The following is a 13,273-nucleotide window of genomic DNA, read 5'->3' as shown; positions in this document are numbered from 1 at the left end:
TTCGGGGAATTACTGCAGATTTACCGTAGATTACCGCATTTACCCTACTACTTGAGCGCGGCGCCCTCCATGAGCAACCGTTTACATCAAAGCACGTGGTAGCACCTAGAGGCCATACCCCTCTGGGTGCTACCACGTGCTTTGATGGCCTCTAGAGATTTAGGGTGCAGTTTAGGGTACCTACAAAAGTGACTCCATTTGTTGTGGACAATTATAATCTCTGCCCACCCATTTGGAATTTCCTCAGCAACTAATTGAAAGAAGATGTGAAGTTTCTAGAAAGGTGCTCTATTATTCTACACTGACTCAATGTTTGTATTCTAGCTCTAACAGCATGTTTACATTAGCATCAGATGGTGCCAAGCCATTATTCAAAGGTCAATGAAGCTATAAAATTTTTTTGCACAACACCTGCAACATTCCAGAATGACTCGACATTTGCATTTAGGCCTCTATAAAAGCATGTACACCCAGCCACAAAAGTTTACGGACTACAGAATCCCAGGAAATGTTCAATTCCTGAACAGCCTGTAAGAGTAACCAGTAAAACTGTATACAACAATGTTGTTAGCATATTCTAGTCAAAGTCCAAAATGAAAATACCAGGCTGCGTTGTGAGGTTGCAGAGATAGGAGGTTGCAGAGCTTTTTCTCAAATTTCATGTTCCACAATATTTTGTGGCTGGGTGTACACATATGATCAAAATTATGCAGACCACGGGTTCTATGAAAAATTCGAATTTGATTGATGCCTTGCTTGTAACCTGAATCTGAGCATTACAGTGCAGACTTGGTATTGAAAACACAGCAGTGGATTCAGCAATTTCAAGTTGCCAGTCCAAGTTTCCAAGACATCTGATTTTTTTTGCAGAACCCCTGGCCTACATACTTTTGATAACAGTCTTACATTAGGCTGGAATAGGGGCCAAACTTTTATTGAAAGCTTCCTCCAGCAACTGCCCTAGACTGGGACTACATCACTGTGCCTGGTCTTTATAACCGGTGTGTGTCACCCAAAGCATAGGTTAGTGCATGTAAAGCATGAGGACATTGCTTTCAACAAGAAAATGGCTTTATTCAGCTTCAGCCATAACAAAGACATCAAAAAAGACCCCTAGCACTGCTGCGCTGAAGCAGCAATATGCAGGTCGACACAAACTGCTCTTGCAACTGAAATGCTCTTTCGCCACATGTTCAACACTTTACATTTATTACCACTGAAAAGCTGAAGACATTCACTGAGGTTTGTTGTACTATTGATTATCACACATTCTTTAAATGAGTCGGTTTCCTCTGGAGGTTCTTTTTCTTTCGTCGCCTGGTTGCACGACTCGACAAAGAACTCTTCTGGAATACTCGACGCTGTCTGAATTTTTCATTTCGGTCGAACCAGCGGGCACGTCTCAATGTTGTTACACTGAAGCACCCGTGTCCACAAGGATTTATCAACTACGTTAATACACGGCGGGTCAGCATTTGGCGTGGGTATCATGTTAAGCACAGGCCACTGATCGTCATGCTGAGTGCTGCAAAATTAATTTTCCATGAAAGCACGTTAATGAATGTCATACTTTCTGGAACAATACAAAGCACAGCACTAGATGGCAATTCACAGTAGTCTGCTGCCACGGGTGCACATTTTGCAACAACTGAAACTCCTGTTTGAAAGGGCCTGCAGTATACGACACTGCCGAATGGGCATTAAGTAATGTGTCTGGCTTTGCCACCAATGATAAATTCAACACAAATAACAAATAGCACGAGATAACACTTTAAAGAAAATGCAAATGTAAAACATGTTGCATTAATAAGGAAGCCCGGTATACATGTACATGACTTTCCCAGCCAAGCCGCTTGCTCATTCATGCTTAAACTTAGACAACATTTCATGGCACAGTTTGCTTAACACCATGCCTGAACGAAGTACTTGCCCCCTACCCCCTTTCCATGTTTTACCCATAATAAGTCAAAATTGCGCATTACGTGCGTCAGTGTCATTTAGAAAGTTCAGGTTATCTTTGGAGAAAGGAACAGCTGTACTTCCTGGCATTTTTACAGTGAAATGTAGCGTGTGTTGTTGACAACCATATATGTGACAGATGCTGCCTCCATTCTTTTAACTGAGGCAGTTCATTTTTCTTTGTCCCAGATTGCCACAGATGATGCTCATTTCCAATTTATTCTACACGAACACGGGCAGGCCCTGCATCCAGGCACGGTATCAAAACAAAACGCACCATGAAGCACCACTATTGGGGGAAACGTTAGCACGTACAAGTCAGCAGCTTGACCAGGACAGTCACATATACCCTGCTCTGTTACTTGCAAAACATTCGGCATCTCACGCTCGCCCCTATTGGCGGCTCGAGCCAGCAGCCTGGCAGAATCGGCAAATCCGACAGCACAGAGAATGCCATTCACATGGCCAACAGCGAACTTGGACACACGATTGGTGGACAGTGTGCAAAGACTGTGTAAAAATGCTACACGGTGCTACCACAAGGCTATGTGCAACTATACACTCTCCAGTGCACACCTTGTCGAAATCGTCAGCGATCTCCCAAAGAACACACTAGGTGAAATTTTTTTGGCGAGGCTTATCAGTGTTGGTACATGACGCCTTGCACTTGCAGATGGCGTGGCGTGTGCCTCACGTGCGTAAGAACATTTCTCGTCCCATGAAAGTGGACAATTTAGCTTCTATTCAGCAGTAAAAAGCTCCTACAATGTAAAGAGAAGGAGGAGACTGATACTCAGCAAACTGGCAGGAGCAAAGTTAGAATGTGTCAGCTGTCTGGATCTGTATTAAAAAGAATTGTAGGTGTACTTCTTGTTGCGCTAGTTGGTGGCTATTAAACGAGGGGTGCAAATTAAGACGAACACAGATGAAGAAGCCAAGACGAGTGCTCATTCTGTGTGCACGCCAAAACATCAAATAATTATGAAACGCATTTGCGATCAAAAAGTAGTGCGTCACACGTGAAAGAAAGTTATATATATGTATATATATGTCATGCCATTTGATCTAGCGTTAGTTCTAAAATTTTATATCGCACAATACGACGTAGTTATTACAGAGAAGGCATTGCAGATATGAACTTATTTAGCAGTGAACGAGGACAGTGACACGTTCTGGCGACCAGCAGCCACGGTGCACCGTTTGCGCTTGGGACCAAAACGTCGCACGTCGCACACGGGAAGCACAAGAGTGGGCAAATAATATGTGCTCTAATCTAACCTTGCCTTCACATGCTGTAATAAATATGAATTAATTACTGCAGAGAAGGTGTCACAGATTGAGAACAACTGCACTGCGAAAAGTGTGGAGCGGGAGTTTCTATGACCTTACTATCTGCATGGCTTCTGAAGTGTTACTTGCTAGGTATATAACCGAGTACAAAGCATAAGAGTGGTTTTGTGAACAGGCGGTGTCCACATCGCACCCTCCTGCGACGGCTCCATCAGAACAACGAAACGCAACCTAGCAATCCACACTGAAGGTGCCAGAAGTAACGTCACGGAAACCATGTTTCGAGCGTCACCTTTACAGGAGCAGTGATTTCTGCAGCTGCTGAACATGAATTCGCATTATTCTAATACCAATGGGAATCGATCCATCTGCATTCATTCCACAATATTCAGGGGTGTGCAATATGCAACTAATAGAGTGGACTCGTCATCCATGCGCCCTGAACATTTAATTTACAGCACACGTTTTTAAGAATGAAAGATTCGCAAGGGCTATCCATTTTCTTCAACACCTGAAGGTTTTGTGGGCACCACTACACAGGAAGTGCTTTCAAGAACCACAAAGCATTTGTCTCTCCTCAGAAAAAGTAGCAATGACTTGCTTCTCAAGAATAGCAGTTATTTAGCAGCAGCATTTCTTAGGCGAATAATTGTTTGACTGCGTAAGTAAGTGCAAACCAGACAAGGAATCATGGACAGAACAAGTGAAATCCTTATATGGATTCTGTTTACTTGTACAGCCAACATTGTCAACAAAAATGTACCACCTAGCCAGCAAAAATGTTCTTGCTAAGTAGATATAATATAGAACCAGAAACCTCCAGAGATTTTGATATGATTGGTTTTTATGAACACACTGGCTCCTTATGTAGGATAGCTTGGGAAATACGGTGTGATGATGTCCATGTAGATATAAACCAAAATGTAACGTTTTGCTGCTAATACTGTACAACCTAATGCAACTTGTGACATTGTTACGACATTAAAATGATAACATCCAAAATTCTAGAGGGCTAAGAATAGCATGAGACACTTCAAAAAAAGTATAAAATTTGAAAAAAAGCATTTTCAACGCACACACAAACTTATGCGACACCTTTGCTTTGCAATATCTTTTTATACCAGGTACTGTAGAGTGACTCTCATTGCCTACAAAGCAGTCAAACAAAATAAAGAATGAGGTTTTTAAAAGGATGCATGGCCTGAGGACAAATCTGGCAACCCCCAACTTCTTGTGCAAGCTCATTAGGCTTATCGTGAAGGTGGCACTAATCTAATGCGTGTGAATGCAAATTCAAGTGCACTCGTCAAAAAGCTTCAAAGCCGTTGAACTCCGTGTGGGGTTGCATACCTGAACTTCCGTAAAAATTTTTGCAACTCCAAAAATCTGGATACTGAGACGGACTCCTTCTGTTGGCCCTCACACACTACGTGTCTTTCAGCGAAAAGGAGTAGCCGCTCAGCGTGACTAAGCCTTTCTGACTTTAGTTCAATAAAAACAAAGGGAGTAAGTGAGTGAAATACACATGGATAGATAGAGAGAGAACAACTCACTTTCCTGAGGTTTAAGAATGCCAGACAAGCTACTGAAGCTACTTAAACAGGGCCTGTTTTTACATTTTATTTCGTTTTCTTCAAAGCATTTCATTATTGCTTTAATGCATTTGGCTAACTTAGGATACCACCAATGCATTGTGGCTACCTTGTTCTCGTTAAAACAGCACTGGGATTAAAGCACTTCTGCTGTCCACACACTGTCATTACTACTAAGTAAACAGGCTTCCTTCAAATGAGGGCGTACCCTGTACACAGCTGCACAAGTTATTTTTGTCGCCTGTTCACACATAGCTATGTGTGTGGTGTCGAAGCCACCTGTGTGCAAGGGCCCCAGGAAGCATAATATTCCCCCCCAAAAAAGGGAAAGGAACCTGAACGCCATGGCACAAGCTTTACCAGTACCAAGAGTATTAATGTTTCATAGTGAGGAGCTAAATGCATCGACTCAGACGAGTTTCAAGAAGGCAGCTTAAACTCGTGTCGTTAATGTTGCATTGCCGAGGGGCACAAATACAAGTAGCTCTCCCGGCCAAAGTGCCCGTTTGTTGCACTCAAGCTTTGCACATATGTACAGCTGAGCATTTTATTTAAGGACATCATGCATGGTTTGCCACCACATTTTGTACAGAAGAAATTAACAGTTGATGCCACATGTGAATTGCCAGATGAATAAAAATGGGGCAATGCGTGATGACGGGAAAGCAAAACCAGTCTGCATTCTGTATTCTCCGCAACAGGCGTTTCGCCTTCTTGGGACAGATGATATCGCCGTTCCTATTGCAATAAAAATAAATTCCTTGCCTGGCGTCACCACAAATGATGTGTACGCCCAATCTGTTTTTGACAAAATATGCAAATGTGAAGCACTGGCAAGGAAGATTATAACACATAGCCTCATAAGGCAAAGTGCCTAAAGCAGAGGCAATAGAGGAGCAGTTTCATTCCCCAAGCAACAGGTAGTACCACTGCTAGTTTCACTGGAAAAAAAAACATTTGTTTCGTGTGCTAATACTACAGGCAATGCATATTCATTATTTTGTTAAACTCGCAGAAAGCTACGTGTGGCCACGACAGCAAAGCTAGGAAAGTGCATCACAACGTTGCTGAAAATAGCCCAGTAATTTTGTTTGAAATTTCTTACACACAAATAGAATACATAATTGCTTTAACTGCAGTGGCATGAAACCCGAAAATAGAATAATATTCACAAGTTAAGGTGAACATTCTTAAAAACATTTTTTAGATTGCTCTTACGTACATGCATGATCACTGCACATTTCGCGCAAGTTCCAAAAGCAACAGTAGTGTCCATTTATTCTAGCGACCATTTCTCCTGTGCTTGGCCACCACTCAACTTGCCTCAAAGACACACAACAAACTTAAGAAATGTCTGTTTGGAACAGACAAGGACGCTGGTGTGCAGTGGTTCGACTGGTTAAATTTTAACTGCCTTCATAAATAAACTACACAATGTCAGAGCAAATGAAACTGTTGCGAACTTGCCCAGGCTACTCTTGGCGTAGTAATACATGCGTAGAAGCTTCCCCCGCAGAGTTTTGGTTACATAGCTACGAGTTCTGGGAACGCTACACCCACTATTGCATGCCCTGACATTCCGCTTCCCCACATGACATGTGTGCGATGGTGGGAGTTGATGTGGTAGCAGCGCAGCTACGATGAGGGATGGTGAGCGTGTTACGATGCGAGTGCCACCTGCCGGCGCAAATAAATCGGGCATCAGAGGAACTTGCTTCCCCTACTTTGGATGCAGGAGTAGTAGCCATGAAACAGGTACAGTATATGAAACAAAAGTATACACTAAACAGCTAAGTAGTACTGCACTTAAGTGCACGTTAAATGAAACGCACCTGCCTGGTTCTGCCTCGTTGAAAAAGTGAACGTGAACAAGCCAGCGGTTTAACCAGGAGAGCCATTATACTTGCCATCTGAGCAACGCAACATTTGCCGGACTACTCTTCATTACGACTTCTCTGCCGCACCCTGTTGCGACGTTTACAAGTGGGTTCTATACGAGCAGCACACAGCGACTCCCTTCACATCCTTCGTTGTAGAATGTCACAAACATGTCTCCCGAGTTTACCAAGGCTGCAGTACAATAAGTGGCACCAACAACCGACGACTATTTGCAAAACACTAGCATCTACCTTGCGGATGCTTTGAGGCATAGTCAAGAAATAAGGGTGAGGACAATTTGTTCAGAAATGGACGCACGGTAACCTTATGTGAACAAAATCGGCAGTACAGCTGGCATACGCAAAGGAGGCAAGAAAAGGCAGTACTACCAAAGATCAAACGAATGTTTAAAGGCAAATGTAGGCATTGCTCCCTGAACAGCAACCAGAAAAACAAGAAAGATGCGGTTCACTCAGGAAAAAAAAAAGGTAAAATATTACGGAAGCAATTAGCTATTAGATAACAGAGTAATGCACGCGCCGTCCCGTCTGCTTCTGTAATATCTTTCTTGTGTGAGTGTTTTCTTGTAAGTGAACCCGCAATACATTTTTTTTGTTCCTTCAGAGAGAAAGGCAGCAATACCCACACTTTTCTGCCTTGAACAATAAGTATTTAATTAACGGAAAGTGCTGTTATTTCTGAATCTCTCTGTGCACCACGTGACATAGTGCCTTGGGCTTCATGTCATCATGGCTAAAGCTATTGCTTCTTGATAGCATCTTAAAGGTGCAAAATAGTGCAAGCAAGCCATGAAACATGAAGACAAAGGCGCACAGTGGATTACACAGTGCGTCTGCTGTTTGTTTTATGCCCTTACCTTCATAATTTGTGTCTTGTCTACACACTTCAGCACCTCTACAATGAGCCTCAACTACTTCGGCACTCTGCCCTGAAACCATTTGCAATTCTGCATACACTTCACATAACGGTGTGAGTTTTTACACACACACACACACACAAAAAGAAAAAAACACACTTTTGCACTAGGCAATGTCATTTGCACACTAGGGGTAAAAAGCAAAACAAAAAACAATACCACAGGCTCGACAAGACACTCACAGTCTTGCAAATAAAAACTCACTATGAAAATATGAGTGTGCTTAATACTACATCATGACTGAAAGATGCAAAGCAGGGAGTAAGGAAGAAAAAAAAAGAAAGAATGTAGCATAGAAACTCACCACAGGACTGAACTCTCAACTGAAGTTTTAGTGACACAGTTAAGCCTACAGGCATACACGTTCCATGACTACAAGAACACCTACGTCGGCGAAGAACTTATAGCTTCTGCTTAGAAGTGAGCAATTCAGCAGCGGTGTTGCATTTTTCATTTTTTTCATGCGCCTTGATCAATGTACTGCTAAAGTTAATAAGGGTGATATTTTCTTAATGTGTATTCCACAGGATTATTTATAGCAGGCATTTTCTACTACTACTACTGCTATATATGTCTTTTTGCTTCTTAGTGGTGAGTTTTGTTTTCCAGTGTAAGCTTCCACTTTCTGCTGGCCATTTTTAGATCAACTAGCTCTGTAGTGATCTGCAGTGATCAGTGCATGACACTCTCTCTCGTGGTGCTGTCAATGGGTGGACTAAACTAAAAGTTCAATCATGCAGTACACTTTGCTGTGGCGCAAATAAGGAGCAGCATGTATTCCTCTTGCAGATTTAAATGTCTGAAACCCAGTCGAGACCTAAGCCCTCAATCAAGGGTCCAGGTAGCTTTTCTGAAATGACCGACAAGATATGCCGTTAGACCTGTGTCCATGTGCTGACATGTGGGCTATGTAATGTCTATTTCTCTGACATTTTCTGCAAAACAGTGTCTACACATGGAACAATCATCTATAAAATTTCAGGTGACGGCTTCAGGCCTGCGGCATATTCCACTAGATCCCTTTCCTTTTTTTCCTTTTCTTTCTTAACACTGATCTGCGTCAGTCGTGCAAAACTCGCCGACTGAACGAAGTCGCACGCACAGAGGAGAAAGTAGCGCTCAAAGCCATAGCCTATGCCTATGAAAATCACAGCAGCCATATCCTAGACCTGACTTCACCATAGTCCGAAGGCTCTGCAAAGCACTTGGGCAGGTTCGTCGATGTGTTGCACACTTCGAGGGCCGGCTGTCGATAACCACCGCCGGAGACGAAAATGCCGAGGTCTCCCGATGGCGTGTCTGCCATCTTGTTTTCGGGCGCTCGTTGCTGGCCTCCTCTTGAGTCCCTGGGTTTCTCGCCAAACCCCTCACAGGTGCCGGCGCTGCTCTTCCAGGTGATGCTGGTGCCACTCGTGCCCGTAGAGAGGGCGTCTTTGAGGAGCTCGAGATTTTTTACCTATATTGCAAGATACACGGGTGACAAAATGAAAGGCACAGCGTTAGCGAGGTTTAAAACAGGGGCCATTGCATGGTGCCCCAATAACCTTCTTACATGTCAGGATTGCTGTATGCAAGGAACGGCAAGTTAAATTTTAAGAGTAGAGTTTCGGCCAATGTGCTTTGTGCCCAGAGCAATCTGGCGTCATTGTGGTTCAAAAGCATACCTGTGCGACAAAATGTGAAATTAAAACAGTATTGCAGAAATTTGTTGATATGGCCCCGTTTCACACGATTTCCCGCTGCCAAAGTTCATTATTAAGAGCACAATAAATTACCCAATACAGTTAGGCTTTTTTTTTACCAGTTAATACCTTCCCAGAAAATGCGATCTTTTGGAACCAATGTTCAGAACTTTGGCGCACTGCAATTGTATGATACATTTCTTTGGCCGCTAGATGACATGTGAAAAAGGAAAGGCATGAAGCACGCGTGATCGACAGCGTAAGTGCTCGCCTTGGCAGCTTCCGCACAGTGCTCACCTGCCTGTGTCAAATTCGGCATGTACTCAGTTTACTCTTCCGATGCCAGCGAATCTCCTAGCGGGTCTTCGAACATTGCAATCACAGCGATCACAGCCCTATTGTTATAAGCACCTTCATCTATCTGTTTCACAGCGTATGTGGCATAGTGCCATTGGAAGCATACTGCACACTTTTAATAGTCAATAACCCAAACGAGCCACTGTTCCTCGCTGCAGACAGCGCAAAATGAGCGTCATGTTTTGCTCTGGTGGCATTGTATTTCGGTGTCGTCCGTCAACCCAATTTAATCTTGGTTTCCTGTCACCATCTCAAAACACTATGCAATGGAAAAACAACACAGCGTGTCTCGGGTCGCTCAGGCCCCCACCAGCTTGATGTGTGTTGGTGTATCGTGCGGCAACGATTCTTGCCAAGTGGCCATGTCAAAACTCCACGCAAAAAAATTCACTGCCTGAGAGAGCTGTGTACTCGTGGCACAATTTGGATGCTGTAGGTAATCGTATAAAAAAAATTTTTAAAATGTAAAAATTCAATGACCAAATTGTAATCTTGTGGAAACCACAAAAATGACAATGGGCGTCTCAGGCCGCTTGGACCCTGTCAGCGCCACATGCTTTGGCTTCTCGTGCTGTAACTATTCAAGCAATGCTTCGGATCATGTACATGCTAGCTATATAGCAGTGTCTATCAAATGGTTTAGTACCATTGAGTCATAAGTTCCAGTTATAAACTTTTTCTCAAATATTTTTTACAAGAATGTATGAAAGAGGTTCTAGTATATACTGAATGCTGCACCTATATGTGTTTTGTTGTTAATATTACTTTTGAGAAGCAATATAAACAATTTATCAGCCAGTTTGCAACATATTGCTTTGCATGCAGATTCACTTCAGTTCTCTCGACTAGCAATGACAATATGTTCCTGTTCTGCGCCTACAAGCTCTTGAACTTGAATTGAATTGACTTTATTTCCCATTCTTACTTAAAGGGACTGGCAACTAATGTGTTGTGAGACGTTGATGGAAATGAAATGACCGTGATATACAGTGATAGAATTGAGCACGCTGTTGGTGATTTACATAGGATATAATTTTAAATTGGCAAAAAAAGTCTCAAGAACCAGTAAGTGGCGAGACCCGATGGTGAAATCTTGGCACTTTGGATGTATTCTATGAGATTATGTAAGTTGACTGTTATTAAGCACAGCATAACTATTGTTTAAAATTGCATTTGGTATATCATTAGACACTCATGCATCATTCCACGCTTCGGAAATCAAAAACGCACGTGTGGCTATGGCAACACGCTGAACTCCGTATCACGTGTAAAGGCGTCGGTTCATTTCTGTTCCGATTGGTTACATTTTCACTGGTTAAATACCAAAGAAGTTGGACAGGAAACTACGTTAACACTTAGCTACTGTTGCAGAAATTAACAATTAATAATTTAACAATTTGGAAACATGAATCACAGGAACACCGACAATGAAAAACAAAATCATACTTTGTTACAGAACGGCCACACATGCCGTCTGCCTGCCAATAATGCTGGCGTATAATCGCTATCACTCACCTATCACCGATTTCAACATGCTTACAGTGAATGACTTCATCCTCACTGTAGACCAAAAAATTTTTATAAAAATGTTCCATGGCGTTTTCTGCGTTAGCACTTCATGATCAGACACTCTGACCAGTAAGCTTTTCATTACACTAGAAGAATGGGTGCCATAAAAATTGGCTGTCCATCCCCTCAAGGAGGGCCTGGGAACAAATGCTGCATGAACAGTTTAATGAGCCCATTGACCCCTGCTTATGGATGAGAGAGTCAATGATGTTCCAGTTGATATTCAGATGGACAACTGCTGATGAGCAAGAAATGTGACAGTGTACAACAGATAACTGATGGTATGTTGGAATAACCACCATATGAAGCCAACAGACAAGGAAAGCATAGGAGAAATTATTCTCTCATTTTAAATGGAAAAGTGGCTACGCTCACCTGAGCGTCAATCTGGGTGAACTGCCACATCCACAGAGGGTTGTAGAGGAACGGCCGAAGGTCGAAGCGGTTGTCGTCCGGGCTGTATGACTCAGCGTGGTATGACGGTGTGATCACAGTCATCTTGTGACGGTTGATGGAGTAGGTTCTGAAGAAATGCTTCACTTTTTCTGCAACCTTCAGTATCAGAACAAAAGATTATGCAGATACAACGCACATGCTGAAATCTATGTGAAGTGGTTAATTAAATGCTATACAGCTAAATGCGATGTATACAGTTGTTTTTATTTTCATCTTATGCAACATGTAATCTGACGCAACATTTATGTTTGATGAAAGGGAAAAATTGGCATCTAGCCGAATTGTAGCATGAAACTACAAAGGAAACCCATACGGGTTTTTCAGAAAGCCATACTTCTCTTCTTGAGAAACCCATATGGATTTCCTTTGTAGTTTCGTGCTACAATTCGGGTGATGCCAATTTTCCCCTTTTATGTACTTTCCTCCACTTTGCGGGCTTCCGCAGAACTGATTTGCCATATTCAACGTTTATGTTTATGCACAGCACAGGTTACAACTTTATTGTTGTGCAACTTTATGTTTACGCACAGCACACATCACAACTTTAACACCACACAATGTATATGTTTATGCAGAGCACAGGTACAACTGTAATGTCACGCAACGTTTTTATGTTTATGCACAGGTCACCACTTTAACGTCATGCAATGTTTATGTTTATGCACAGCACAGGCCACCACTTTAACGTCATGCAATGTTTATGTTTATGCACAGAACAGGTCACCACTTTAACGTCATGCAATGTTTATGTTTATGCACAGCACAGGCCACCACTTTAACGTCATGTAATGTTTATGTTTATGCACAGCACAGGTTAGAACTTTAACATCGTGCATGTTTATGTTTATGCGCAGCACAGGTCAGAACTTTAACATCATGCACGTTTATGTTTATGCACAGAACAGGTCAGAACTTTAACATCATGCATGTTTATGTTTATGCACAGAACAGGTCAGAACTTTAACATCGTGCATGTTTATGTTTACGCACAGCATAGGTCAGGACTTTAACGTCATGCAATGTTTATGTTTATACCCTACACTGTTCACAAGCTATGCCAGAATGCAAGCACTAAGTTATGCAGATGCACAAAGTGAGGTAACACAGTGATGGCGTAAAAATGAAGGCAATGTATGACGCTTGCTGAGAGAATCGTGTTGACACGTTCATGCGCAGGGAAGTGCAACATATACATAAATGCATTTAAAGGGGCCCTGAGACACTTTTCTAACATCATAGAATGGCCTCGCTGTCAAAAGACATCTCATGGATGTCGTGCCGCAAAAAATTTTCCGAATCCTTATAGCACCAATATCAGGCTTTCTCTCTCTCTTCATCTCCACTAGCCAAGAGGGCAAAGCCCCTCCCAAAAGCGGAGCGTAGTGGTGATGAAGGGGCTCATCATAGCATCCCATGGCGGCAGTGGTAGACTACGCTACACAGCACGCCGCTCCTATCACTGAGGCCACACGCAGCAGATGTAGTTACGCGCAGTGCAAAGATTAAGTGATTTCTGCGTTTTTTCGAGAACGCAGACAGGTATATTTCTCATT

General features: G+C 42.6%; 1 protein-coding gene across 3 annotated transcripts in view; it reads right to left on the bottom strand.

Moving 5' to 3' along the window:
- Positions 1-1,049: 1,049 nt before the first annotated feature.
- The window catches only part of Nadsyn (NAD synthetase), a 33,233-nt gene continuing 21,009 nt past the window's right edge, over positions 1,050-13,273 (bottom strand). For all 3 annotated transcript variants that reach the window (XM_065444499.2, XM_065444501.2, XM_065444500.2), the window contains exons 18-19: positions 11,640-11,816; positions 1,050-9,112 (exon numbers count right to left, since the gene is read on the bottom strand). In XM_065444499.2, the coding sequence (XP_065300571.1) occupies positions 8,804-9,112; positions 11,640-11,816 (486 nt within the window). In that variant the 3' untranslated portion in view covers positions 1,050-8,803. The remainder of the gene's footprint in view (positions 9,113-11,639; positions 11,817-13,273) is intronic.

Source organism: Dermacentor albipictus, chromosome 10, assembly GCF_038994185.2.
Source record: "Dermacentor albipictus isolate Rhodes 1998 colony chromosome 10, USDA_Dalb.pri_finalv2, whole genome shotgun sequence".
NCBI classification, from domain to species: Eukaryota; Metazoa; Arthropoda; class Arachnida; order Ixodida; family Ixodidae; genus Dermacentor; species Dermacentor albipictus.
The sequence above is the reverse complement of the archived record's forward strand: the minus strand, read 5'-3'. Positions and strand labels throughout refer to the sequence as shown.